The sequence below is a fragment of the Aotus nancymaae genome, unplaced genomic scaffold, assembly GCF_030222135.1.
Source record: "Aotus nancymaae isolate 86718 unplaced genomic scaffold, 86718_ANA_hifiasm-v0.15.2.pri h1tg000108l, whole genome shotgun sequence".
In the NCBI taxonomy this organism is placed as follows: Eukaryota; Metazoa; Chordata; class Mammalia; order Primates; family Aotidae; genus Aotus; species Aotus nancymaae.
The window spans coordinates 40,678,698-40,706,297 of NW_026988523.1; the positions used below are offsets into that span (position 1 = coordinate 40,678,698).

A 27,600-nucleotide genomic window follows, 5' to 3' on the forward strand; every position below is an offset into this window, starting at 1 on the left:
CAACAGCTTTCTCTGGATTCTTTCACTGTCTCCTTAATGTAAGTCTTAGTCACACTTGTATTAACAGTCGAAACACTCTGTAGTATCTCATTTCGTACAGTGGGGTTACAAGCATTAACTCCTTAGCCCTCACACCACCACAGGAAAACAGCAGTCATTGTAACCCCCATCCATTGGGGAGATGAAGAAAATGAACAAACTATGAAGAATGCAGTTTATTTCCTCTCCATAAGACTGAGAGGCAGTGGAAGATAAGGGCTAGACCCCAGGATTGCGGATTCCCAGGGCTCTTTCTTGTGCTCCAGAATGCAGTGACACCTTTCAGTTCTTGCTGTATTCAGAGGTGTGTGTTACATGTGATAGGTACAGTACTTGACATTATTATGTTTAACTCTCGCAACTACCCTATGGGTTAGGTGTTAATATCCCCATGTTATAGATGAAGCCTGTGATTCCAAAGCCTGATGTCTCTCCACAACACACTGACTCCACACAATAACAATTACTCCCGTATTATATCACTTGACATCCTGAAAGCCCTCCACAAACATCATCATTTTTAATCCTTAAGAACTTTGGAAATATGAGTCATTATCATACACTTTGAAATAAGCAAGTCACTAATCATAGTGATCTTATTAAAATATGAGTCAGTTCATGATGGTATTGCTCAAACCTTCTAATTGTGTCACATCTAACTAGAGTAAAGGCGCAAATATGTGTGACCTGTGATATGGTTTGGCTTTGTCCCTACTCAAAAACCTCATTTTTTTTTTTTTGGAGACAGAGTCTCTCTCTGTTGCCCAAGATGGAGTGCAATGGCGCAATCTCAGCTCACTGCAACTTCTGCCTCCAGGGTTCAAGCGATTCTCCTGCCTCAGCCTCCTGAGTAGCTGGGATTACAGGCGCTCGCCACCACGTCCGGCTAATTTTTGTATTTTTAGTAGAAACAGGGTTTCACCATATTGCCCAGGCTGGTCATGAACTCCTGACCTCAAGTGATCCACCCACCTCCACCTCTGCCTCCCAAAGTGCTAGAATTACAGGCATGAGCCACCGTGCCTGGCCCCAATACCTCATCTTGAATTATAATTCCCACATGTCGAGGTTGGGACCATGTGGAGTAACTGGATCATGGGGGCCGTTTCCCCTGTGCAGTTCTCATGATCGTGAGTCTCACAAGATCTGATGGTTTTAAAAGTGTCTGGCGTTTCCTCTGCTGGTACTCACTTGGTCCTGCCCCCTTGTGAGGAGGGTGCCTGCTTTCCCTTTGCCTTCTGCCATGATTATAAGTTTCCTGAGGCCTCCCCAGCAGTCTGGAACTGTGAGTCAATTAAATCTCTTTACTTTGTAAATTACCGAGTCTCAGGTATTTCTTCACAGTGGACTAATACAACCTGTAAGGAGACTGGTCTGCTGGTTTCCTTTCCAGCCTCATCACCTCCTACTCTTCCCTTGATTCTCTCTGCCCCAGTCACACTTGTCCCCTTACTATTCCTCAGATACTTAGGGCATGCTCCTTCCTCAGGGCCTCTGTACCTGCTGTTCCCTTTATCTGTAATGCCCTCTCCCCAGACACCTGCATGACTAGCTCCCTTAAAAAGTCACCTTTACACACACACACACGAACACACACACACACACACACACACACACACACACACACGCCATTTTGCTGGTCAGGCCTTCCCAGACTGCTCTTTCCAAAATTCTAGTCTAGTGCTTAACATTTCGTATCCACCTTCCAGGCTTTAGTTTTATCCTTAGTTTTTATCAATTTAAAACATACTGCGTATTTACTTACTTCTCTTGCTTACTGTCTGCTCACTAGAGTGTGAACGCTGTGAGGGTAGGGGTTTCATCTGTTTTGTTGTTCACCTTCCACTCCAGCATTTATAACATGTGAGGCACATAGCAGGCACTCGGTAAATATTTGATGAATGAAAACAGAAAATAGAAAGTCAAAGAAGCTAAGTGAGTTTCCCCAAAATGATATGGTGTAGCAATATCAGAGCTAAAACAGAGTGATCTTCTGATCCACATGCAGTTTGGAGCCAGCTAGGCCAGAATCAGAAAACGTTGTAAGTAATATTCTGAAATAAAACTCAGCTAAATATGGTACTTTTATGTAGTTTGCACTTTTACATAATTGATAATTGTTTCATCGGTTACTATATCATAGAGGATGAGGAGCAGTCCTTCCTTTGGACTGTCTCTAAGCAGCAGGAATAATGAGAATAAGTTACAGAACTTAAAATAAACCCAGGTGTTTCTGGGCCTCAGATTCCTAATGTCCACAATGAAGAGACTGTGTCATTTCAAAGCTCGTCACAGCTCTAACTAATCTTGATTCCATCTCATGGATGAATGAAATGCCTGGTTTTCCTTTTAATTTGTTCAGTTCCATGCATACAAGGTATGCAGTTTGTTCTGAGATGATCTACACATGGGTATTTCTATAATTCCCCTTTTATCATCAGTACCATCTGTTTGATTCTTTCCCCTACATTTGTACAAAATGTAGGCTTGCCATCTCACTGTGTTACGTTGCAGGATCAGCAAGCATGTCAAGGATCTCATGTGTCCTCTGATCTCATGCAGCCTCTGCTGCAAGGAAGCTCTCACCACTGCCTCCTCGAGTTATCCAATGGCTAAAGAAACCAGAAGGCAAGACCACTTAAGGCCAGATAATTAAATCAGCAATAATGGTGTCTGGGTCAGGAAAGGAAATATTTGTACAACGTGGCCTAGCACTATTTGCCACCCTGAATTAAATCTGCACGTGGTAATCAGACCTAAAGGAAGTGCGCCAATAAGTCAGGCCATTGGTTATTCAGCTCTGGACAAGTTTTGGCCAAGAAGGTTAAATGCAGTGTTTGGCATTGTATCTCAGCCTGGTTCATTTCTTCATTAGAAATTCCCTCTGTAGAGAGTAAAGTACAGTTATTTTGAGGGGGTGTCCATATCCTTAAGAACAGGAGGTACCATTCCAAGTTCCTTTACACATACTAGCTCTTAAATGCACAACTTTTTTTTTTTTTTAGAGACGGGATTTCACCAGGTTGGTCAGGCTGGTCTCAAACTCCCGACCTCAGGTGATCCGCCCGTCTCAGCCTGCCAAAATGCTGGGATTACAAGCATGAGCCACCATGCCTGGCCTAAATGCACAACTTGCGTAAGGTTTATAATTCTCATTTCTATTATATGCTGCACATGGCTTATGACAAAGTGAACCTGCAAATGATGGCAAGATAGAACAAGTCTGCGAAAGTAAGAATGGCAAGTTAATTACAGACGTTGAGATCCTATCAATAATTTTAACCAAAACTTCTGTTTGAAAACAAAACAAAACACCAGTGCCCTCCAGTCACCTTCTTATTCCACTCCCATTTGCTCCAGAAGGAATTAATCTCTTCTTTCTCCTTATCCTTGAACACTTTTATATATCTGCACTTGGGTTAAAGCCAGTTCTATTAATTTCTTTGTTTGGATAGAAGTTTCCTTAATTTACTATAACCATTACTGCTGTCACTGTGCCAGTCCAGTATGTTTGGACTTCACAGATAAGTCTTGCAGTTTCCACATCATCCCATCCTTACTGTGTTTATTCTTGAATGACTTTTCACTGGGAGATAGTATAGTTATCTTTTACAACATAACTGTAAATAGGATCCTAATAACAAGTTTACTGTTTGTTAATTTGTGTTAGATATAGGCATACTGTTAAATTTTTCTATAATTTTTCATGCCTGGTCTTGTGAACTCTTACTAGTGTTTTTCTTCCATATGTATTTTACATACCAACTTGATTGTAAACTGCTTAAAGATAGAAACTGTGTTATATAAGCGTTTTACGCATGCTGGCTCTATGAATGATCACAAATAATTGGGAATTTGGTTGGACATCTCATCTGAAACAGTCCGTGCCCTGATACCACCCTGGAACATTCAGCTCTTGGCCACCTGCTTTTATGAGTGCATTTCTGTGTCGCCAGCTTAAGTACTTACATAAGATGCTACTGAGTACCTGACTTCAGACCTACAGAGTCTCTTTATTTATTTATTTATTTTAAAGACAGGGTCTTAGTCTGTCACCCAGGCTGGAGGGCAGTGGTGAGATCTCAGCTCTCTGCAGCCTGAACCTCCCAGGTTCAGGTGATCCTTCCACCTTAGCCTCCTGAGTAGCTGGGACTACAGACATGTACCATCATGCCCAGCTAATTTTGTATTTTTCATAGAGACAGGATTTCTCCATGTTACCCAGGCTAGTCTTGAACTCCTGAGCTCAAGCAATCTACCTACTTTGGCTTCCCAAAGTGCTGGGATTACAGGTGTGAGCTACCACACCTGGTCCCTGCGGAGTCCTTAACAAACAGGAGTGAATATAAGGAGGAGCCTGGGGAAGAATCCTCATTGATTTTAACCTGGTGTTAACACTCCTGCGATACAACTGTGGATCCTCCAGAAAGACTGTTTTTGCTGTATCAGTGCCACCTATTAGGAATTGTTCCATAAGAGAGCATGAGAAACTCTCTGGAGTTCAAAAAGTCAAAATGACATCCTTGCTAAAAAATCTCTTTATGGTTTAAGTTCCATAGTTACAACGAGGAGTCTCTGGGAATTTGGTCTCGAAGCTATTCTCAGAGCCTGTGTTGCATACATTCCGCAAGGGCCTTGGGGGATGGAGCAGGCCTAGTTTTCGGTTTTCAGCAGTGTTTGTTATCTTCACAGCTAAATGGAACACTGGAATGTGATATTTACTCAATTTTGTCCATTTTTCATTCAGTATTTATAATTTTTATAAATGGCAGTTCTTCTAAAAAACCAACAAGAAGTCTCTGATTTTGTGAATTTAGTTTCTAAAACAAATGAGAACAAGAAACTTCTTGCCCCTGAACTCCATCCCTGGCTGTTGTCCTTTGCTTTCTGTTCTTACTCTTTCCTAAGCAAGTAAGATATGACATTTATTGATCAGAGCATCTTATGGTTAATTCACTTTCCAATTTTCTAAAATACCATTTGGCTTCTTACCTACAGAGCTATAGTACCAGAATTCAGTCAGTATATTTGTAAGAGCGACTGCTTCCATTTTCTGAAAGAAATAGAAAGGACTAAGAGCAATGACTTCCTGTGTTAAAAAATTTTCATGACATTTGTTGAAGACAATAAAGAAGTCTTTATTCAAGGAAGGCTGTGGGAACAAGTACAAGGATCACTGCAGTGGAGTCTTGCACTGTGAGAGAGAGATGAGGCTGGAGCCCGACTCCAACAAGGACAGTGGGGATATATAGCCAAGGAGCAATTGGGAGTCATTAAGTGGAAAATTACTAAGTGGAAATATCGGAGGTAAGGGAGATTCTTGCTAGACCAACCCAACAGAATTCTTGCTGAAGGTAGGCCAGGGTGATTAGATACCAAGGATCATCAGATACCAAGGGTAGAGGATTTTTGATAAACTTTACCTGGATTCTTGCTCACGCTGGATTCTATAAGGACAGAGAGGGAAACCCAAGGTCAAGCCCATTTGAGCAGGGGCTCAGGGAAGTCTGATTAGAGTTAGTTTAAGGAGAATCTTTGTCACCTGCTAAAAAGAATTCTTTTTATGGCTCTGAATAATCATAGCAAGAGATGTCTATATCCCATTTTATAATAATTCAAAAATCTTGATAATTTCTAAAAAAAGAAGCATTCATTATCAGAGTCATAAATGTTGCTGTTTATATGCTAAAGTAGTATATTGGAATTCACAGAATGGGACCGTTATTTAATGTGCAGGATAGTATATTCCAAATTAGTTCATATTTTGGAAATCAAAAATACTCCATAGTTGTTAAGCCATTTCTTTTCTTCTATTTTTTTCTTTTTTTTGAGACAGAGTTTCACACTTCTTAGGCTGGAGTGCAATGGTGTGATCTCGGCTCACTGCAACGTCTGCCTCCTGGGTTCAAGCAATTTTCCTGCCTCAGCCTCCCAACCAGCTGAGATTATAGGCATGTGCCTCCACGTACGGCTAATTTTGTATTTTTAGTAGAGATGGGGTTTCACCATGTTGATCAGGCTGGTCTCAAACACCTAACCCCAAGTGATCCACCAACCTCGGCCTCCCACCGTGCCTTAAGCCATTTCTTTTGAGACTCTGAGGAAAGGGTACATTCCTGATGTTTTTGGTTTGGATTATCAGTTCACGGTAGAGCAGTGCCTTAATTGTACTTGGTAGTGACCCCCTACTAGCTGTTCAATCATGAATCCTCCAGTACTTCTTACTTGAATAATATGGAGATCCCTTTCGTAGTACTTTGTTAGAAAACTTTTTAAAATTGGTTTCTAATAGAAGCAAAAGAGAACATCCTTTCTCCCATCTTTTCCAGAATTAATGTTTTCTGATCACTTTATTTATAAGAGTAGAGTGAATATTGAAAATACCAAAGTGAGCTTTAGTCATTTATAGGAATTGCCTAAAGAAGGCAGTCATCAGTTACTTTTCTTCCCATGATTGTATTGCTGAGAGTAGTATCTTCATTAGTCTCTTAGGCAAGATTTCAAAGAATCCTATTGTTGTCCCAACCTTTATTTTCAAAAGATAAACTTAAAAATTATGTTTGTAAAATTTTAAATGACTCAACACTTGATTGAATTATATGTAAGGATGAGATTGAATTCGAAATCTCAGATTCTCTGCATTTATTTGGCCTTACCTATTGTTTTTGTTGTGTTTTGTTTTGTTTGTACCAGGCAAAGAACTTTATTAACCTTGGTTTCAAACTTGATTCCCAGGCTTCTTCAGCTTAATTAGCTGCAAAGAATGAATTGTGTATAGGCAAAAACTGAAAAGAGCTGTAGTGTCTGATGGGCTTGGGCTTAAAATTATTAGAGATCTAGATTTTATTAGATCCATAAACAAAAATTTCTTAAAAAGCAGTCATAATATAAAATAGCAGCCCCAGTAACTTCTTCAAGTTTTATCTTCAGAAGATGACTCAATTCAGTTTGCCTCAATCTTGGAAGCCTCATCAAAATTCTCTACAAGATCTGGAACTTCATCATCATCCTCCTCCTCTCCAGTAGCAAGTGCTGCTTTTCCATCCACAGATTGTTTGGGCAGAGCCTCAGTTAGTCTCCTGAAACTAGTCAGACTGTCTACCCCGAGCTGGTTGAAGATGCTGGTAGCACTTCTGTCAGCTGCTTTGTCTCAGCATGGCCTGTAATGGTGGAAGTGTTCACTGCCAGAGATGTCTGCACTTTAGGGTTGTTAAAGTGGATCACTGTTCCTTGGTTTGTAAACATATTCACCTCTTCAATACCAGAGATATTGCTTACCCCAACCTCCTTAAGGAGAACTGAGGTATTTTATCATCTGCCCTGGCTGTTCTATGAACCATCTTCTTTCTGCGAGCAGTTCCTTTCCCACCAATGTGCCCTTGTGCCTCCAGTTTGGCGAGTTTTTCCTGATTCATGATTGTTTCTTTCTTCTTGTCGGAGTGGATAAGGGGCTGCCCAGGGGTCTAGGGTTGATGCTCAGGGGGTCATGGTGGACCAGTTGAGAGTAGGCGCACACACTCAGGGAAGCAAGATGGCAGCTAAAGGGGGCCTTACCTATTGTTAATGAAACTTGCCTGCAAGTAGGGCTGCATGTTGCAGAACTTCAACGGGGCAATAAAATTGTTTATAAATCCAGACACCTTTATGAAGATGTTTCCTTGGTTTCACTTATATACGCCTACAAAATGATCAGTTTTAAGGAACTGAGGGAATTAAACACTTGAATATACCCAAACGTCTAGGCTTTGCTGAACATGATATGATGAAAAAGCAGCCAAGCTCAATGCGGACTGAGAACTGCTGACCGTGGAGAAAATGAGACTCAGAATGGCAAATAATGTTTCAGACATTGACTTGTGAGCCTTGTCTCCACCCTGTACTTAACCCCACTCTCGCCCTTTTTTGGAGGGGAAAGGAATTAACTAGTTAAAAACTGAATCTATAGGACAACCCGTCTCTCCCGAGGCAGCTGACTTATGCTAATTCTTTTTTAGCTTAGTTTCTTGAGTTTAGCAGAGGAGAACACTTCTACTCACACAGTCTTTAAGTCAGCCTCCTGTGGGGCCATTTCTACACAACCAAGGCCTCATTTATTCAGTTATTCCAAAACATATTTATTGAGTGCTTTCTGTGTGCCAAGGACTGGAGATTTAGCAGTGAATAAACAGATAAAAATGCCTGCCCCTAGGGAACTGATATTCTAGTGTGATTACTGCTAGGAGTGTGTCTGAGTTGAATTGAGGCTCAGAAGTGGATGTGTCTGAGAGGCCTCAGGAGTTTGGGAGTGGGGGTGCCCATCTCTTTCTATGTCTTCCAACAGGCTTTGTTACCTGTACAGGTATGGTTGGGGAGTGTTGTAATCTGTTTTGTGTTGCTTTAAAGGAATACCTGAGGCTGGGTTTTATATAAAGAAAAGAGGTTTACCTAGCTCACGGTTCTGCAGGCTGTACAAGAAGCATCGTGCCAGCATCTGCTTCTGGTGAGGGCCTCAGGCTGCCTCTACTCATGGCAGAAGGTGAGCCTGTGTGTGCAGAAATCACATGATAAGAGAAGCAACAAGAGAAAGAGGGAAGATGCCAGACTCTTTTTAACAACCAGCCCCATGAGAACTAATAAATCAAGAACTCACTCACCCCTGAGGGAGGGCATTAATCTCTTCATGAGAGATCTGCCCCATGACCCAGATACCTCCCATTAAGCCCCACCTCCAACATTAGAGACCAAATTCCAACATGAGATTCAGAGGGGGACAAATATCCAAATCATAGCAGGGAGAGACATTCGCTCCTGTGAAAACACAAATTGAAGAACAGTTGCCTTCAGTGTTACACAAACTGCTTTCTGACTGCATATAAGAAAATTCAGTTTACTGGGTTTTGGTCCAAAATTATAATGCCATGCCAGATCTCAATCATTTTAACTTAGGGCAGTTATTCTAGCCTTTGAATACATTTTTTACTTGAATATCCATAGTATTGTGTGACAACCATCCAAATATTTTAAGATTCCATTTTGTCAGTAAAACTTATGCTTGGCTTTTTAGGAGGCAGAGAATAATTTGGTAGTATCAGTCCTTTTATTCTTTAAAGTTCCTTCATGCTCTAGAATTCTAATTCAGTGATTCCTTGTAGAAGCTGAGCCTGCCCAACACAATGGGCAGAGATATTACAGAGAATGCCATTTTCATGCTCTGAGGAGAACATGTAATTCCCATGCCTTGATTTTAAATGCAGTTAAAGAGCCGTAGTTTTTCAGAAGAAAGAGTACTCTCTGGTCCAACAGTAGTAATTGCAGAGGTTTGGTCCTTCATCTGTCTTCAGGGTAGTTATTTCATGGTTACTAGATGTTATAGGGACGTGCTTCTGAACATTGGTTTGGTTTTTATGGGTCTTGAATTTCAGATTGTGACATAAAACTGTTTTCTAGTATGTGGTGCCAGTGATTTAATTATTAGAAGCCAGAAAGTAATTGGTCTTTCCTCATGTTGGCTCACAACCCCAGGCTAAACCTCCAAGCTGTGTTTAGGACAGTGAATCAGGTGCCAGGGCTAGTTCATTCAGCCTTCAGAATGACTTTTTACACCAACCCAGTCTTCTCATGGGCCCCTGTGTACACCAACCTGAAGTTCACTTGTTTTCTGTTTTTGAGGCACTAATTGTAACTACATAATCGGCTGTCAGTTTGGTAGTCTAGAAAGTCAGTTTGAAGAAAACGAGTAATTTTGTTAGTCGTATTCTTTTTAATGCTGCTTCAGGAAGTGTTTGAGATCAAGGAAATGGTACTCTCTTCTACGATCTAATGAAGAAACCTTCCTCAGTTGTGGGCAGCATTTTTGGAAAACAGTAGCCGGTCCAGTGAAAAGCAAATGTAATACCATTAGTCTTTGAACTTCAGTGGAATTAGCCAGATTTCCTGAAATAGTCTAGAAGACTACCAAAAGCCCTAGGGGAGCTAAACTTGATTGAAAATATTGTAGGAACTTGACCATATATAGCTTAGATCTCTGTTGCATAGGCTGCTAAATTTCCCAGGGGAGAAATGTCATCGGGTCACCTTTCAAAGAGTCATTGTTGATGGTTATAAATTCAAATGATAAGCTTGAAGTTGAAGATAAGTGACTTTGACTGTGTTTTAGGGACAAGGTCTTAACAAAGTGTAGGCTAAATTTGTATTTGAGGATATTAGAAATCCAGAAAAGTGCCTGTCATGTGGCAGGAATTCACTAAATATTTGTTGAATTGATGATAATGTTCAGACATTATTAACACATATATATATATAACATATCATAATGCTTCTGTTGCATTAGGAGACAGTGAACAAGTCAGATGCTTGCACTGATCTGCACTGTCACTGTGAATGTAACAAATATGGACTGATCCAAGTGTGTCCTGATGGTGATTGAGATATCAGGACCATCTTTGGCCACAGGTGATGTGATTTTCTGAAATGATGGACAATTATTGATTGAGTGAGTTCAGATAACAGCAATACTCCCAGCAAGGTGGAATGGTGGTGAGAATGGATTCTGAAGCCATACTGCTTAGGTTTGAATCTCTCCTGCCATTTGCCAGCTGGTGGCTTGTCACATGATGTCTCCATGTTTCATTTCCTCATCTACAAAATACGAATAATAATAATTCTTCCTGATTTAGGAGCTTGTTACAAGAATTAGATGAGCAGTGTTTAGCACACAGAAACACTAAGTGTTTCTTCAGTAAATTTTTATTTAGTAGTTTGGTTCTTATTTAGGATATATTAAACCCATGTAAAAGTACTTTATATTTAAATATAAAACAATGAACTTCTAGACTAGTAATAATCAAGTTTCTTTTTAACGTATATGAATTATATGAGATACAAGGCAGTTGTCATATGGGACTGTCCCTGTGTGTCACAGAATGGCCGGCAGCCTTGGCCCCTGCTCACTAAATTCTTGTAATACCCTTCAATCATCATGACCACTTAGAGCGCCCTGGAAGTTTGGTAGTTTTTACATACACTGTTCTAGCCAGGCCCATACATTTGTGTCATCATTATAGATCATCTCACTAGACAAGCTCTCCTTCTCATCTGAATCTTCATTGCCCAGTGTCCACAATGCCCTTATCACAGTGAGCAAATTCCGTTCTGTCACAGCCGAACGTGTGCTATCTCTTTTTTTTCCCTCCCTGCCTTTGGACACTTCCCATCCTAAATCTCTCCTGTCAGAGGATCTGTTTTTAATTTATTTCAGCAAAGGGCGTATGTGGTGGTGGCTAGGAGCTCTTTGCCCCATGCATGTGTTCTACCTTAAGCCTCCAGAAAGATTCTTCAGTTTGGAAGCACTTGCCCTATCAGAGTTTGACTGCTTGCCAGTCCTTTCCACTAAAATGTCCTCCTGGAAACTCAGACGTGCAGCTCTTCCCCCTTTGCCTCCTTGGGTCTTTAGAGGTCACCTTCTCAGATAGGCGTTCTTCCCGCTTATGAATGAGGGGCTCTAGTTTTAGCACCTTCGCCGACCCGCTTCAATTTTACCCCACCTCAATTTTTACCAGGCACTTCTTAAGGGAGCCAAACTTCATTTCTAAAAGTATCTTAACATTAATTCAATTAAATGGAACATTTATAAATGTTATCAGGGAAAAGATCAATATTGGAGTTCCCATGGAAGGTTTCTAAGAAGAAGTGGGTCTCAAAGAATTAATAGAATCGGACTAAGTAGAGAATCAGACTGGGCAGAAAAGAGCAGGAAAGGAGGGGGTTTGTCTGTTTGCCAAACAGAGGAAACAAATGCTAGCAGAGGTGCAATGCGTGGTGTGTGGGATGACCAAACCAGGACTCGGATTGAATATTAGGTAAGAATGGCATATAGAGTTAACTTAGGGAAGTTCCTGGAAACCTCGGTAGAAACATGACACTCTGCCACTTCCTTGCTCGTTGTATTCCTACCTCCCTTGTTTTCCTGTTTGTTTTGCTTGAAGGTATCTCTCGTGGTCCATGCATGAGCGGATATTTATTTACCTCCATGCCCCCATACATGCGTACCCCGCACACCAGGGGATTCAGGCACAGATACAGCAAGCAGCACTACCTGTAACCAGCATAGTTTACAGAGAAAGCTGCCTCTTTTTAGGATTAGTGTTTGATTCTGAATAGAAGTCTCATTATATAGGCTTCTTTGCAAAGCACTGGTGAAGTCTTATCACTTTTTAATATTAAATTTCATGTAAAATTTTTGGATATTTAATTGTTTATGGTCAAGGTTCTTTCTGGCTTGTGTGTTAGTCATCTCCCAGCTAACAGTCTCTTGGCGGGCCATGCTTAATTCAGTCACTTCATGCTAACAGGCTGTTCAAAATTCCACATTGCCTGGAGTTTTTCCACCTTCAGTGTCCAGACACTTTTTCTGACTTCTCCAACCCTTCCGAGCATTCAGAATCATATTTTAGTGCTCATGTTGGAAGCCATTTAGCTCTTTCATTTTTATTTGCCTGATTAATTTTGAATTTGAAGTAATTGTATTTTATACCCTTTTCCTGACTCAGTTCAGTGTTCATCTCATTCTGTTTACTCAGAAAGCCCAGAACATGAGATTTGTACCGTTTGTGCGGTGCTCAAATGTGTGCTGAGGGAAGAATGAGCCTTTGACGTTTTTACTCCAGTACTATTCTCTTTAGTTCTATTTTTCCTAAATAAGTCATGGTCTTTTTTCATTAAGTATACATTCGCACAAACGGTTCATCAGCCTTTGCACATAACTCAGCTCTCACAATTCCCTAATCTAATGTTGACCATGTTCTATTTTGTCATAAAACTCGTGATTTTACAGCTTTCTCTTTACTAGAGCCCTGCATATTAGCAGTGAAGACCTGGTCCTTAATGAAAGTGTGTGGTCCATCCTCAGCGTCTCACATCTCTGCCTGTGTTTTCCTTCACGAGACCTTCCTTTCCTTCCCATCTAAGCCAGAGTCTTCTCTGTTCCCCCAGTTAAAACTTGCTCTGATATTTTTTGTTCACACTGACAGGCAAGTTGTAGGCACCATTCTTCCCAGGGTTGGTCACTTACTAACAGAACTCAAGCCTTAAATTAAAGGGTAGCAGAAGTTTCATCTGCCACGATTAAGAAGAATTCCCAGGACTCTCTGCTGCTCCTAGGTGCCTACTATATAAACATGCCCGCCCGCCCACCCAGGGGAAGGACCTACAAAGATCATGAGTTGTCACAAGCTGTTTCCAGTTTGTCCTCCTTTAATTAAAACAATTACAGCTCATCAATAATGATGAGATTGTCTCACTAACTGTCCAAGGGTGTTAGTACTAAGCCATCCAATGAACGCTTTTATAATGTCTCATGAGTAGACCAGAGAATGTTGCTGTGACTGACTCCATTATCCTTTAGAGGTGTGGCTATGTTGGGACTCCTAATGGCATGTTACCTCAAACGCTGAACTATCCAGCTTATCATTCAGAAGGAGCTTTCTGAATTCACCTTCAGGCATTCACATGCTATCTGGTAGAATCATTTCTAGCAATGCTGATAGTTTCCTTGGTCCAGAATTTGTTATCTTCAGAAGAAGAGTGTGAGGAACAGATCCCATTTTAAAGCCACCTAGACCAAACCTAGCCTGAGTCTCCTTCTGGTTGGGCTTAAGATGACAGTGCCATTCCAGTTACGGCTAGGAACTCCTGAGTCTTGGAATCAGATCACAGCTTTACTTTTCCCTCAAAGCATCTGAGCTTATATTCCCAGGTTTTCCATCACTTCTTGATATTTAAAGCTTTAAAAAACCCCAGTTATCAGTTTAAACCGTAACAGGCACATGGGCTCTAATGACTTCTCCAGGTGATTTGGGCTATATTACTGAATCTAGTCTTGATCTTAAACTGTCATCTGGCTTCTGAGTTAATCCAGGAAACCAGTAAAAATTAGTAATGTGTATTGCATGTCTCTGATACATGTGTTTTCCATTATTTGGTCTTCCACAGCACATGCACGTATACACACACACACACACACTCTTTCAGTTTTTCTAAAATGGGGAGAGAGGGCGCGCGCGCGCACACACACACACACACACACACACACACACACTCTTTCAGTTTTTCTAAAATGAGGAGAGAGGGACTGTGGTTCCAAAAGGAAATGACTGGTGTGGTGCCTTGAAATCTGAACTTAGTCACATGTTCTAAATGAAATGACTCCAAGCACATTAACAAGACTTCTTTCTTTCATCTCCTACTTTTTGGAGAACACTTTGATGAGAAACATTGGTTAACTTATAGGCATTCAAATTTATTTCTGTAAAGATAAGTAATAGCCATTGCAAAGCAGTAGTACCTGTGAAATTGGAGTTAAGCTTCCATAACAGTGATCTTAAAGAATAGGTAGGGTTAGTTAATACACAGCAGCAACCAGCTGTTCTTCATCCCTGCCAAGGCTGAGAAAGAAGGAAATTAGCTTCAACTATCATAGAAGAGATTTTCAAGACTGGTAATGGGAAATTTATCATCAATGAAGACTATTTTAAACATTGGAACAGATGAGTGACCAATAGAAGTGGAGGAATGATGTATTCTATTGGATTTGAAATAGAATATATCATCTGCTCAAGGCACTTGGAATTGGTAGATTAGATCTATCTAGTAATTTTTAACTTTAGGAGGGGAGTCACAGACCCCATTCAGAATTTGATGGCCCCTCTCTCCAAAAACATGTACACACAAAACTTTGTGTACGATTTCAGGGAACTTACAGACTCCCTGAAGTCTATTAATTAGACCCGAATTTAGGACACCCTGGATTAGATGAGCTCCAAAAGCCTGTTTAGCTCCCTAAGTGACAAACTCCATGGCTCAGTTTTCCCATACATAACCATGGAATCTGAAGATCAAGTATCAGGCTTTGGATTTTCTTCCTCCAGATTTTTAATGCTTGGCATGCCCAGTGTCAAAGTTAAAAAAAGAATAGAAAGAATTCTACTTTTAATTCAATTGTTTGTCCTGGAAAAGCCAAACATTTATTGGTTGGCTCTGTGTCATCTTCGTAGAAAGGCAGTACAGAACTAGGCTGTCACCAGCAGTTCTTCCCCAGCCCGACACCCCGCTCCGGATTCACAGATCAAAATGCAAATTCAGATGCCACAATTCTTCCGACAGTTGTTTCTTACCATTGTTGAAGGCAAGGAGGAGGACTTAAGGATTCTTCTCTGTACTCCCCACTAAAAACCCCTTCTGTTCCAGCTGCTCCAATCAGAGTAATACACTGCATGGAAAGCATACAAGACATACGATGTCTGGACAGCTGCTCTGTGGCATTATTAACCCTGGCAGCTTTAGCCCTTGTTACGCCAGTAGAGGTTGTTTGGGAGCTAGAATAGGGAGAGGACAGGCTATCCTGGCACCCAGCCCACCTGTAGCTCTGCTTAGTGACCGAGACTCCCTCTGCATCCTTGAAAGTTTATTGACATTTCACATCCTTAAAGCACATTTCTGTCTTTCTGGGGCTGAAGCTTATGGCAGAGATGCACATTCTGTTGAATATGTATTCTTTGTGTATATTCCTGTCTGCAGAGAATGTGATCAATGGGCAGGACTACGAAGTGATGATGCAGATTGACTGTCAGGTGATGGACACCAGGATCCTCCACATCAAAAGCTCATCAGTTCCTCCTTACCTCCGAGATCAGCAGAGGAATCAAACCAACACTTTCTTTGGCTCCCCTCCCGCAGCCACAGAGGCAACCCACGTTGTCAGCACCATCCCTGAGTCATTACAATAGCACCCTGCAGCTATGCTGGAAAACTGAGCGTGGGATCCTGCCAGACTGAAGAGCAGGTGAACGAAATGCTGCTTTCTGCCTTCTTGGTGGCAGCCAGAGAGCTGCCTCTGCTAGAATTCAAGGAGGAAAGAAGAAGAAATAAAAGAAGCTGCTCCATTTATCATAATCTACCCATCTATTTGGAAAGCACTGAAATTCAGACACAAGAGAACAATATTTCTTCAGTGGCAGATGTAGCCCTGCATCCTCCAGTGTTACCTGCTGTAGATTTTTTTTCTGTACTTTTCTAAACCTCTCTTCCCTCTGTGTTGGTCTTGTGTTTAAACAGTCATCTTCCTTCAAATAAGATCCACCTCTCCATTTTGCCATTTCACTTATTGATTCGTAAAGTGAATTTTATTTAAAGCTATGCCACACGTGCATGTTCAAATAGTTTCCACTGATTCGATTTTTCATTCATTTAATGCAAACCCATTCTGGATATTATGCTTATTTAAGAAAAACACATTTCAAAACCAGAAGAGCAAAAAACAGTCCAAAAGGAATCAAAACAATTTGAACCTTTAGGTAAAAGGGAAAAGCCCCAGTTGGTAAAGTTTATCTTTACTTAGGATTTGTGCTCGCACCTGAACAAAGTGTGAGGGAGTGGGTGCAAATTTGAGAGAAGAGAAGGGAAGGGAAGGACCAGTGGTGCCGTTTGGAGAGAGGAGATAGTTCCATTCATATACATGTTTAAAAGGTGGCAAGTTGGACGTGATTGCAGTATGAGATAAAGCCACAGCTATCGTTTACTTTCAGGACTCTGGGCCATCAAGTATTAGCACACATACTTAAGTTTTCTCTTTACTAATCTGGTCCTCATGGACTGCAGGACACAGCTTTCGTTTTCATTCATTCTTCTGTTGAAATTATACCAAATTCAGCTGAGGAACATGGAAGTAACTTTAGGCTTAAACAAGACAAAAGCTTTTTCACTAAAGAACTGAGAAGTATTTGCTCCTTAAAACAATGCAGATTAGTGAACGTGGATTCCTACTGAGGGAGTGCATCCCATAATATGGCAATAATTTTCAGTTTTTCCAATGAAAAGACAGTGAAGGAATTAAATCATTTGTCCTCCCATGGTTTAAAAAAAAAAAAAGCTGTGTTCGTTTTTACTGTACTTTGCCTCTTTTTTCATGTAGACAATTATGTTTCATTTGATGAATTCATAGAAATGGATCTCAGTGATGTCCTCTCTAATGTTCTACCTTCAGTTTCTAAAGTGAGTCTTCCTCCCTGTTCTACAAAACTTTTCAGTTTCTTGATGCACCTCATTCTACAAACACTGTTTCTTACCCCAGTTGACTTGCCTTTGTCAGATTTCTTCCTGTTCCACACTGTGTCAATCAGTTCCTCTTCTTCCTTGCAGGAAAGGGAAGGAGAAGTTATAGCAACCTCTCAAGGATTATATGCAGCTGGTTAGTTTTCTGCCTGTGAAATTAGGCCTGGCCCCTAAATAATTTTAAACAATCATCAGCACTTCTAACTCTCTGGACAGGTGACTCTTTGTCCAAGCTAGGTAAATGCTTTCCAAGGAAATCAGTTCAACTTTTGTGAGTGGGAAAAAAGGGGGCTTTACTGTTGTATTACTTGGGAGTCTGGAGTTTGAAAAATGCGAATTAACCTTCCTCTTTTTCCACATTACAAACCACTTTAAGTCAGCGCAGCCCTCCCTTTAGATTTGGCTATCCTGTGTGATTTTCAGACAAGAACCATTTTCCCTGGGGAACATTCTTCTAGTGGGTACCAAGGAATATAAGGCAAATGCCCAGAAGTCCTTCAGGTGACTGGGCAGTCTTATCGTGGGATATTTTCTCCTGGCCCTGCTCCTTCCCATTCTGTGATGTGAATTAGCCACAAGAGGCTGTGACCATGGCTAGTAGACAGCGACAACAAAGAGCTGCTAATCTTCTGCTGGAACTGTCAGACGTTTCCATGGTCAATGTAAACCTGGTTCGAGTGGGGTGATTAGAAATGGAGTTTCCCTCCTCTCCGTGGCGCAGAATCACAGAAGGACCCATCACGTGGAGTTTTTGTTCTTAGCGCTTCACTTTTACTTCATCCCTCGATTCCCAGCTTTTTCTGTGATCATTTTACCAACTCCTCAGATGGAAGACTTCAGTTATGTCATATTCACCAACGTTAGTCCCTGTCTTCCAGGTGAAAAGGTGGGTAGCGGTTGGGGGCAGTCTCCAGTGAAGAGCAGGAAGGGTGCAGCAGAGCTACGGGTGCCTGTGAGGTGCCGCCCAGAGCAGCCTGGGAGCTTTGCCTTCTCTCTCACTGGCCCTTCCGCTGTTTGTCATTGCCTGTTCTTGAATGGATCTTTGAGATGAGGGAACAGGATTCTCCTAAGGGTGGAGTTTCAGGAAATGAGTGAAAGGCAATTGACAAGTGCAAAGAAGTATTCTACTTTTTAAATTGCTGGCAAAGCTATAATGAATCCCTAGGGATAATTGTAGTTTTAATTTTCATGTTTGTATGCACAAGGCCCTTTGGGAAATGGAAAGTTACCATGCCAGATTAAAATGTTTTTTGAGCGGGGGATTGCCTTTTGGGAGGGTTGCAGCCAGAAATTGTGGGGAATATGTGTATTTTTTTATTTATTAAATTTTAAATGAGATTTTGCAAGCTTGTGAGAAAATTAGATAAACTCATGGAGGAGGTAGATCTTCCTGTTATTAGAGGATTTTGTGTTCTTTGGGCTGGCAGTAATATAGTCTTGGGAAGTGATGGTGGAGGCTGATGGAAACAGTCTTTCTGCCTGGTTGCAAGTCCCAAATTTTTAAGGCTTAACGGAAAGTAAGTGGATGTTTCCTCATGTTAACTACTGAGTCAGATGTTTGAGCTTATCCCTTGAAACAAATCTGTTGTTTGCAATGCTTGTAGTACAGAAACTTCACATTGATTTTTGGGTGGGATTGTGTTTTCACAAGTAAAAAATCCCCCATAATTATAAAACTCAGAGCATCATCTAATTTTGTTTTAATGACTACAAGCTCCAGCACAAAACTGGCATTTCTTTGCCATTTCTTGCTAGTAAGAAGTAGGCATGGAGGTATTTGAAAGCAATGTTATGTAAGTCATTCTTAAGTGCGCCAAGTAAATGTAGAAACAGACAAGGAACTTGGTATTCAATTTGATTTTTAAAATCATTTTTAAAGAGACACCATCCTGATTAAATCCTCCTGGCCTGAGCCTTCCTCCCTGGTGTGTGTTCCCTGGTCGTCACCGCAGTGAGATGCTGGTGGTACTGCCGTGGCAGCATTTAGCATCATTAAAACTGGAGAACTCTCAAGCTCTTTGCCACTTTCCTACTATTTTTTGATTCTTGCCATTTTACTAAGCTCAGGTTGTGAAACTTGACAGAAATGTATTACAGGAAAAACTTGTAATTATATTTGACTTTCTAACACATTGAAAAGTTTCAAAGTGACTTGCACTTTCAACAACATATCAGAAGTAACCACTTTTGCTTTCACAGCCTGAAGAGCTAGAGCCTGATCTGATGCCCCCTTTCAGTCTGAAGTCATGGGAAATTTTCCAGCCATGAAAGCCCTCTTTCCACTGCATACTGATGGGCTGACTCAGCTTCCTTCAGCCAACTGAGATCTTTTTATACTATTGGCTATTTCATACCAATTAACCTCTTAAATAAGATTGCTAATTGATAGACACTTATTACCACCTGTGGACCCCATATTCCTTACCAGAATGTGTTTTTCATCAGTCCTGAGTTATTTCAACTTACAGAAATTAGGATTGTTGCTGCTAATATGAATACCAATCATAACTTTTAAAAACAAGAATAAAGCCTAAAAGAGAATGAAATATAAGAAACGTTCATTCCCACCCCTAATAACATTTAGAAGTGAATATTCCCATTTCCTTCGACCCACAGGGATTGGGATTGATTTTTAATTTTCTAGGAAACGATGCTGGACTACCCAAAAAGATGTTGCCAGAATCCAAAAGGAACTAGGCTCATAAAAGAAATGCAGTTTTCTCCTGCCTGAAAAAACAAGTGTGTTCTGTTCTTATCTTTTTAATGACTAAGCTTTTAAAACAGTTTATTTTGGGTAAGACTAGAGCTTTCGACAATTTGTTCTAATGTCTGTGCTACTAGTGAAATTCAATAGAATTTATGAAAAGAAGAATGACAAAGATATCTGATTAGGAAATTTGATCTTATGTATGAATCCATGTCATCGCCAGCCACTGTCACATAGTGGATGCCATTCTCAACATACTGGTTCTAACTTTAAGCATTAGGGATTTAGCACATTAAAATACCTTTAATTATATTAGGCTTGGTAACTAAGGAATAAATAAATAATAGTTTATCATTTGCCAAACAGCACAAATAACTGTTGTGCTGTTTGCTCTCAATGAAGTTGGTGACCATTAGTTAAACCAGGAGGCTTGGCCTATCCCCTTTATGTTAATCCCAACTGGAGATTAGCAGGTAGACTTTCACAGCAATTGTATATTGATCCACTTTAACTCATACTTGCCCTAATTTCCAGGCCAGTCACCAGGACAGAGGAGATGATGGGAAAACAGAGCTTTAGATGAAAACTACTATGCACTACCAGCCTTAGAGGCACTGATTTCCTGTTACCACTTTGGCAAGTATGGCTGGGCTAAGTTCAATCAGGCTTCATCCATGGAACCAGTAGAACTGAGGAGGGTGTGTTAGAGATACCATTTCACCAGGATCTTTTTTCTCAGGTTGTACCCATGTCACTTTAAGAACATGCTGAAGATGAGGAGAGATGCACCATTCTCTCCCTTAACAATGATGTTGTTTTGCAAAACCTAAAGAAATAACAACAGATTATTTCATACTTTCAAGCAAGTCTTTATAATGCAATACCTGTTATTTCTCTAAAATTCAAATAAAGAATTTTTAAACTTGCCTTGTTTTATTCTGTATATAGAAAGAGAGAAAAAACAGCCCTCAAATGAATCTTCAGTGTTAAGGGGTTAGTCATGGGAAAGGAAGCCTGAAAAGGCCCTGTGGCTTGTGTTACTGTTAAGATGAAACTGTTGAACTCTTTTCTGCTTTTCTCCCAAGCCAATTAAGTAAAAATGTCCTTTATTTATGTGTCCAGATATTTAAACCACAATCTTATCAAGGAAAAAATATCTAAAAACCCCATATTTTATCTTTCTGTGTCTTCAGGAAACCGTGTTACTCAGTCACACATCTTGTCCTCACCAAAGGCCTCTTCCCAGCTTGCAGTGGCAAATGCCACCACACCTGAAGCTAGTCACTGCAGACTGACAGCAAGGGCTCCATCAAGGAGTAATTAACGCAGGCATTTACTGAGCACCTAGTGAATGCCTCGGACACTGGTTTATTAACTATATTATTTCAATCTTCTACAACCTATTTTGTAAGATGGTTATTAATAAGTGGAGCCGGCCAGGCACGGTGGCTCACGCCTGTAATCCTAGCTCTCTGGGAGGCCGAGGTGGGTGGATCACCTGAGCTCAGGAGTTTGAGACCAGCCTGGGCAATATGGTGAAAACCTGTCTCTACAAAAAATACAAAAATTAGCCAGGCATGGTGGCAGGTGCCTGTAATCCCAGCTACTTGGGGAGCTTAACTGGGAGGATCACTTGAACCCAGGAGGCAGAGGTTGCAGTGAACCAAGATCACATCACTGCAATCCAGCCTGGGCAACAGAGTGAGACTCTGTCTCTCTCTATATATATACACAACTTCCTCCAGCCTCCCCACCCCAATCTTTATGGCATTGTCTCCTGAGACTTCTCACTCTAAGTGGGATATGGTTCAAGCCAATTTTTGAATCTCAAAGGGTACCCACAAATGACATTTGGGTAATAAATACATGGCATCATAAATAGAGGGCTTCCTTAGCATTCACCCTGTAATTTACCTTACTGGTCCAATTTTGGTAAAGATTTAAATCACTTCCAATGTTTTGCTCACCATAGGAAACCTATAGCATATTTCAGTCCATTACATTCACTGGGCGTGATCTGTATAAATGCCTGAAGAGACTCCTCTTAGTTCGGTTAATGGTGATAGCTGCTGCATATTGAAGACCTAACCTTCCAGACACCATGCTAAGCCTTTACAAGCATTAGCTCATTTGAGCTTTGCAGCAAGCCATAATCATAGACATCATAATATTAATACCTATATCTGTGAATTACAGATGAAGAAATAGTCACAAGAGATTTAGTAACTTGCCCAGGAACTCACAACTAGTACATAGCAGAGTTGAGATTTGAAATTAAGTCTGTCATGATTTTGAAGCCACGTTCTTTCTACTATGCTACGTTGTCGTTTATCCTTTAAAGTCATAAAGAGACAAATGAGTGAGGAGGAAACCAAGCCACAGAACACGGGCAAGCAGGGCGCTGAGGCATGTTCAGGAAAGAGGGAGAGTCGCTAAGGAGCAAGGTCCAACAGTATCCGAGGGTCTTCTGTGAGTGACTCAAGCATACACTCAATGTGGCTGCGTGCAGAGCCTGCGCTGGGCTGGTTCTTCCAGGCCTCAGTCCTTGTAGTCCCCATCTTGGATGAGTTACCTAGTGGGGTGGTTTCAAGCTGGCTCCCCCATAACTGAAGATCCCAGGCTCTCCCAACTCTCCTACTCTATTCATATCCAAAAGCCTGTCCAAGTGTGACATCCAGCTCCATCCCAGGATGTGTCCACTGTTTGCCTTGTGATCACAAGTTCTACAGGAAGTTTTCACTGCAGAATTAACTGCTGATGTGGGTGCTGGACTATGAAATAGAGGTGCTTATGTGGGAGATCACTAATCTGCAGATCCAAAATTGAAATGTTTCAGAAGTGGACATATCTTTAAAATAAATACAATGCACCATATTAACAAGTGATCATCTTGTAAGACTGACTGCAGCAGTGTCAGTCCTGAAAGCTGTATTCATTTAGAAGGGGGACCTTGTCAGGCTAACAGAAAATACTCCTTCCAGTTCTTTACGGTATAGCCCATATGCCTGCAAACATCAAAGGGGTACAAAGGCAGAACTGACAGCCTCAAAAGCCATCTCAGATGCTCCTCCCCGAGGTGTCCTGCTTGACTTCTGAAGGCTCTGAGGTTACCCGCATTGCCTGAGCATCCGATGGAGCTTCGATTCTTGGGCTGCATTTCTTCATAGCGGACTAGAGGCAATGGCCCTGGAATTTAAACCTTTGCCGCCAGTTCTAAGTGTTGTGTGAAGCTCGGACATCTACCGTGGAGCTGTGGGAAGGCATACAGATGAGCGAGACAACATCCTTGACATGTCCTTCACATGTCTAGAGACGTGAATGATGTCTCTTCCATGGGACTGTGTGGTCACTCTTCTGTCCCCATGGAAGAGTAAAGATAATTTCCAGGCGAGGGTAAGATTTCTGGTCAGCCTGAAAAGGAAAGTTCAGTTGGACACAAGCCGCTCTCGGGAGAGTTTTGGGGCGAGAGGTTCGTGGCCAGCATCTTCGTCATGGCCACAGAGCTCACCCACTCACTTGGCTGCTGGCCCCAGGACATCAAATGATACATTTTGCCATATTGTCTCTGGTTTCCTCAAGTTGCTGGAATTCTCCTCTGCTGAGCCACTCGTTCATATCAGATCGACACGTTGCCCCCTTCAGCCTGGCAGCCTTTAGGAAGACAGAATTACAGCAAGCCCCACACATCCAGCTAGGCTGTTTCCATCAAATCGCCAGCTGGGGGGAACTGGAAATTCGTCTTAATTTAGACAATATGAGCAGGAAAGATGCTGAAACATGTACTCTCTTGTTTGAAATGGCTCTACGGGTCACTTCATAGAGCACAACTAGAAGCACATTGCGAGTAGCGGCACGGTTGGGGCTGATTCCGTCTTCCCAGGATGTATCGTCCGGCACAAGTCAGCAGGGCGCACGGTCCAAGGAAGGAAAAGCCCACTCACCATAGCAGCATCTTCTTAACTCTCATCGCCTTTGCAATTACCAGTTAAACATGTATCATCCCTGTAGGACAGTGAGCTCCAGAAGAGCAGGAACCCTACTAATGTCTTGAATTTTTTCTCCAGTAGTGGACATAGTGTGCTTGGGCCATGGTGGTTTAGGCATTTTAGGCTAAGTCAGTATTTCACTGAATTATTGAGCATTTAGAGAGCCACAAATACACCCCATCCTTCCAGGAGTGGGCATGACAGACAGGCATTTGTCACACTGCACTAGCTACCGCATCCTTTGCAAATATTCACAGGGCACACATGTTGCAGGATGTGCGATGCCCGGTGCCGAGGCAGGACTGCAAGGGAAACAGCAGAGATCCCTGCCTTCCCCTAAAAGATGAGGCATTGTTAGTTTTCCTCTTCCCGTTTCATTTCATCCGACTGCCTTTTCCTCTGGCTTCAGTCTGGGGCATATTAGAAATGGGCCTGGAAAGAGCATGTAAACCAGCGAGTCTGCAAGTGGGGTCCCGAGACTGCAGCAGCACCTCAGAACTTGCTAGAAATGCAACCTTCCTGGCCCCAACCCAGACCCACTGAGTCGGACAGTCAGACTCCGAGGCTGGGCCTAACACCCTGTGTTTCAACAAGTCCCCCCAGAGGACTGAGAGGAGCTGAGAAACACCCGTGTAGTTCCCTGTCAGTGAGGCTGGAGGATGGGAAGATGCAGACTCCTGCCAGAGATAAACCTCCCAGCTGCTATCTCTGGGGTGGGTGGGAATATCAGGATCACCTGAGGTCAGGAGTTTGAGACCAGCCTGACCAACATGGTGAAACCCCAACTCTACTAAAATACAAAAGTTAGCTGGGCATGGTGGCATGTGCCTGTAATGCCAGCTACTCAAGAGGCTGAGGCAGGAAAATTGCTTGAGCCTAGGAGGCGGATGTTGCAGTGAGCGGAGATCACACCACCGTACTCCAGCCTGGGCGACAGAGCTAGCTAGACTACATCTCCAAAAAGAAAAAAATTGTGTGTGTGTGCTGCCTTTTTGGAAGTCCATAGGGGTTAGATCTTCAGCATTCACAGCCTCCTTCCCTGATGCTGCCCTGGGTGGCTACACTCCCAGCTGAGGGGCCAGAATCAGGCCTGTGCCCTTAATCAGTTACATGCGCTCAGCCAAGTCAGCAACCATCCAGGCTTGGGGGCTGCATCCAGGACGAGGAGGCAAAATCGGCTGCTTGCTCCCCCACAGGTCCATGGCTCTCCTGGGCACTGAGCTCAGGGAGGCCCTGCTTTGAACCAGCACGCTTTGTCGTGGGAGGGGGCCATCAGCCTCCCTGGAGCAGGTCTCGCTGAGTGGCTGGGAGAACCCCGGCACTGGGCAGGGGCACCCTGGAGAGAATGCTCCTGGCCCCTCCTTCACAGCTCTAAAGACAAGGTGTGTGCCCCAGGCTCCATGAGCAGACGCTCGGGCTAAAGGCTCGAACCCCCTTCAATTCAGCCCTAGCTTGGTGGTTCCCAAACTTTGCTGTACTTTGGAACCACCTGGGGACCTTTAAAAAATACTGGTGCCTGGCTCCCACCCCAGACAGTCTGACTTAATTGGCATAGGGTGTGCCCTGGGCATAGGAGTGTGAAAACTTCCCCAGGTGATTCTAATGTGCGGAAAAGCTTGGGAACCAATGAACGCTGTCTTCCGAGGCCCAGTTCTGAAGTTTACGGAGCTACACCATCCTAGAGGTCAAGGGTGCAGTAGGGGCCCAGGAACAAGAAAAAAAATGCGTTTGGATCATCAAAGTCCAAACCTAGCAAACAGCTGGTAAAGAAAGGAGGGAGAGAGGTAGGGGTGGGGGTGGTGAGTGCTGGATTCGCTCGTGGAGATGATGTCAGACGTTCCTCTGCGGTAGAACAGGGAAATGCATGAAAATAACCATGGCTGTGAAGATGGAACGTTCTGGGAAATGGCATATTCTTGGAAGGAGAGGGAGCCGGGAGGAGAGGGAGAGACGAGACAGTAGGGAGAAGGAGAAAGGGGAGAGGGAGAGGAGTGTGCTCCCAGGCCTCAGGGAACTGGAAAAACAAAACGGTTCAGCTGTGGAAAGAACTGCAGAGGGGTCGGGGAGGAGCGGGGAGGACAACTGCTGACCCAGAAAAAGCCCAAAGCAACCCAAGAAACGGGAAACCAGGAGGGAGAGAAGGAATCAAGCCAGGAGAACAGCACACAAACAGCGGCCCAGCCAAAGCCGCCCTGCTCCGGGCTCCCGGGCCAGTGGGAGGCTGAGCGCACCCCTCCTCACCACAGCCCTCAGGCAAGGGACAAGTCACCGCCGTTTGCCTCTGCGTTCGTTCGTTCCCTTCCGTCCTGAAGGCTCTCTCCCCTCCAGACTTTGCAGAGCTCCTAGTGGAAGGAGCTCTGGGCCTGTGGCTGGAAAGCCAGGCCCTCCCTCTTTGAAATTTCCCTGTAGGGGAGAGGGCTTGTGTGGCCCAGGAGGCGGAGGGGCAGTGCCCCGGGGACAGGCAGGTGGGCTGTGGGTGCAGGCCTCTGGCTCCACGACTGCTGGGTGGAGGCAACTCCTCTTTCCTAAGGCTGGCGCCAGCCTGATTCTTAGATCTCACCCTGATGGCTTCTCTCAGGGAGAGACATCCAAATATTGAGTCATAGAGGGGGAAAAAAAGCTTTGAAGACAAAACCAAGAAAAATTATACAGGTTTTTAAATTCCTAGAAGAAAGATTTGACACCACCTTTGTACAAAATCAGGAGACGTCTCACAAGTGGGTGTGATTGTAACCCATCTGCTATGACAAGCCATCTGCAAAGTCAAAATACCAGCCCATGGCACGGCCCTCTGCTTCTCAGTGTGCCCTGGGAGCAGGCAAGCGTTCCCATCTTTGCTAGTGGGACAGCACAGGGCAGAGCAGGCACGAAGACCCGCACCATCCCAGCCTGCAATCAGTGCTCACCACCAGCAGAACTGCTCTCCTGACAGTGTCAAGATAGGTGAACCGTTTGGGCTTATTCAAATCTAATGTCAACATCAAGTGCTTCAAGATACTGAGTGTATCCACCAGCCAGTTTCACTCTTCTGGGCATGGCAGGCCCCTCGGTACCTGGGCTCAGGCTCTCCTCTCCCCTGGACTGTCCTCTCCCCCAGACTGTCCTCTCCACCCGGACTGTCCTTCCCCCCGGACTGTCCTCTCCCCCGGACTGTCCTCTCCCCCCGGACTGTCCTCTGTCCTTTCCCCCTGGACTGTCCTCTCCCCCCGGACTGTCCTCTCCACCTGACTGTCCTCTCCCCCGGACTGTCCTCTCCCCCCGGACTGTTGGACTGTCTTCTCCCCCCGGACTGTCCTCTCCCCCGGACTGTCCTCTCCCCCGGACTGTCCTCTCCCCCCGGACTGTCCTCTCCCCCGACTGTCCTCTCCCCCGGACTGTCCTCTCCCCCCGGACTGTCCTCTCCCCCGGACTGTCCTCTCCCCCGGACTGTCCTCTCCCCCGGACTGTCCTCTCCCCCTGTACTGTCCTCTCCACCCGGACTGTCCTCTCCCCCGGACTGTCCTCTCCCCCGGACTGTCCTCTCCCCCGGACTGTCCTCTCCACCCGGACTGTCCTCTCCCCTGGACTGTCCTCTCCACCCGGACTGTCCTTCCCCCCGGACTGTCCTCTCCCCCCGGACTGTCCTCTCCCCCGGACTGTCCTCTCCCCCGGACTGTCCTCTCCACCCGGACTGTCCTCTCCCCCGGACTGTCCTCTCCCCCTGGACTGTCCTCTCCCTCAGACTATCCTTTCCCCCTGTACTGTCCTCTCCCCCCGGACTGTCCTTTCCCCCTGTACTGTCCT

The 27,600-nt window shown here is 43.4% G+C and overlaps 1 protein-coding gene and 1 pseudogene across 1 annotated transcript in view; one reads left to right on the forward strand and one right to left on the reverse strand.

Moving 5' to 3' along the window:
• ATF6 (activating transcription factor 6) overlaps positions 1-20,757 on the forward strand; it is a 192,561-nt gene extending 171,804 nt beyond the window's left edge. The window contains exon 16 of the mRNA XM_064370667.1: positions 15,592-20,757. Coding sequence (XP_064226737.1) covers positions 15,592-15,800 — 209 coding nt within the window. The 3' untranslated portion in view covers positions 15,801-20,757. The remainder of the gene's footprint in view (positions 1-15,591) is intronic.
• On the reverse strand, positions 6,902-7,454 carry LOC105728479 (transcription factor BTF3-like; annotated as a pseudogene).
• Positions 20,758-27,600: the final 6,843 nt, after the last annotated feature.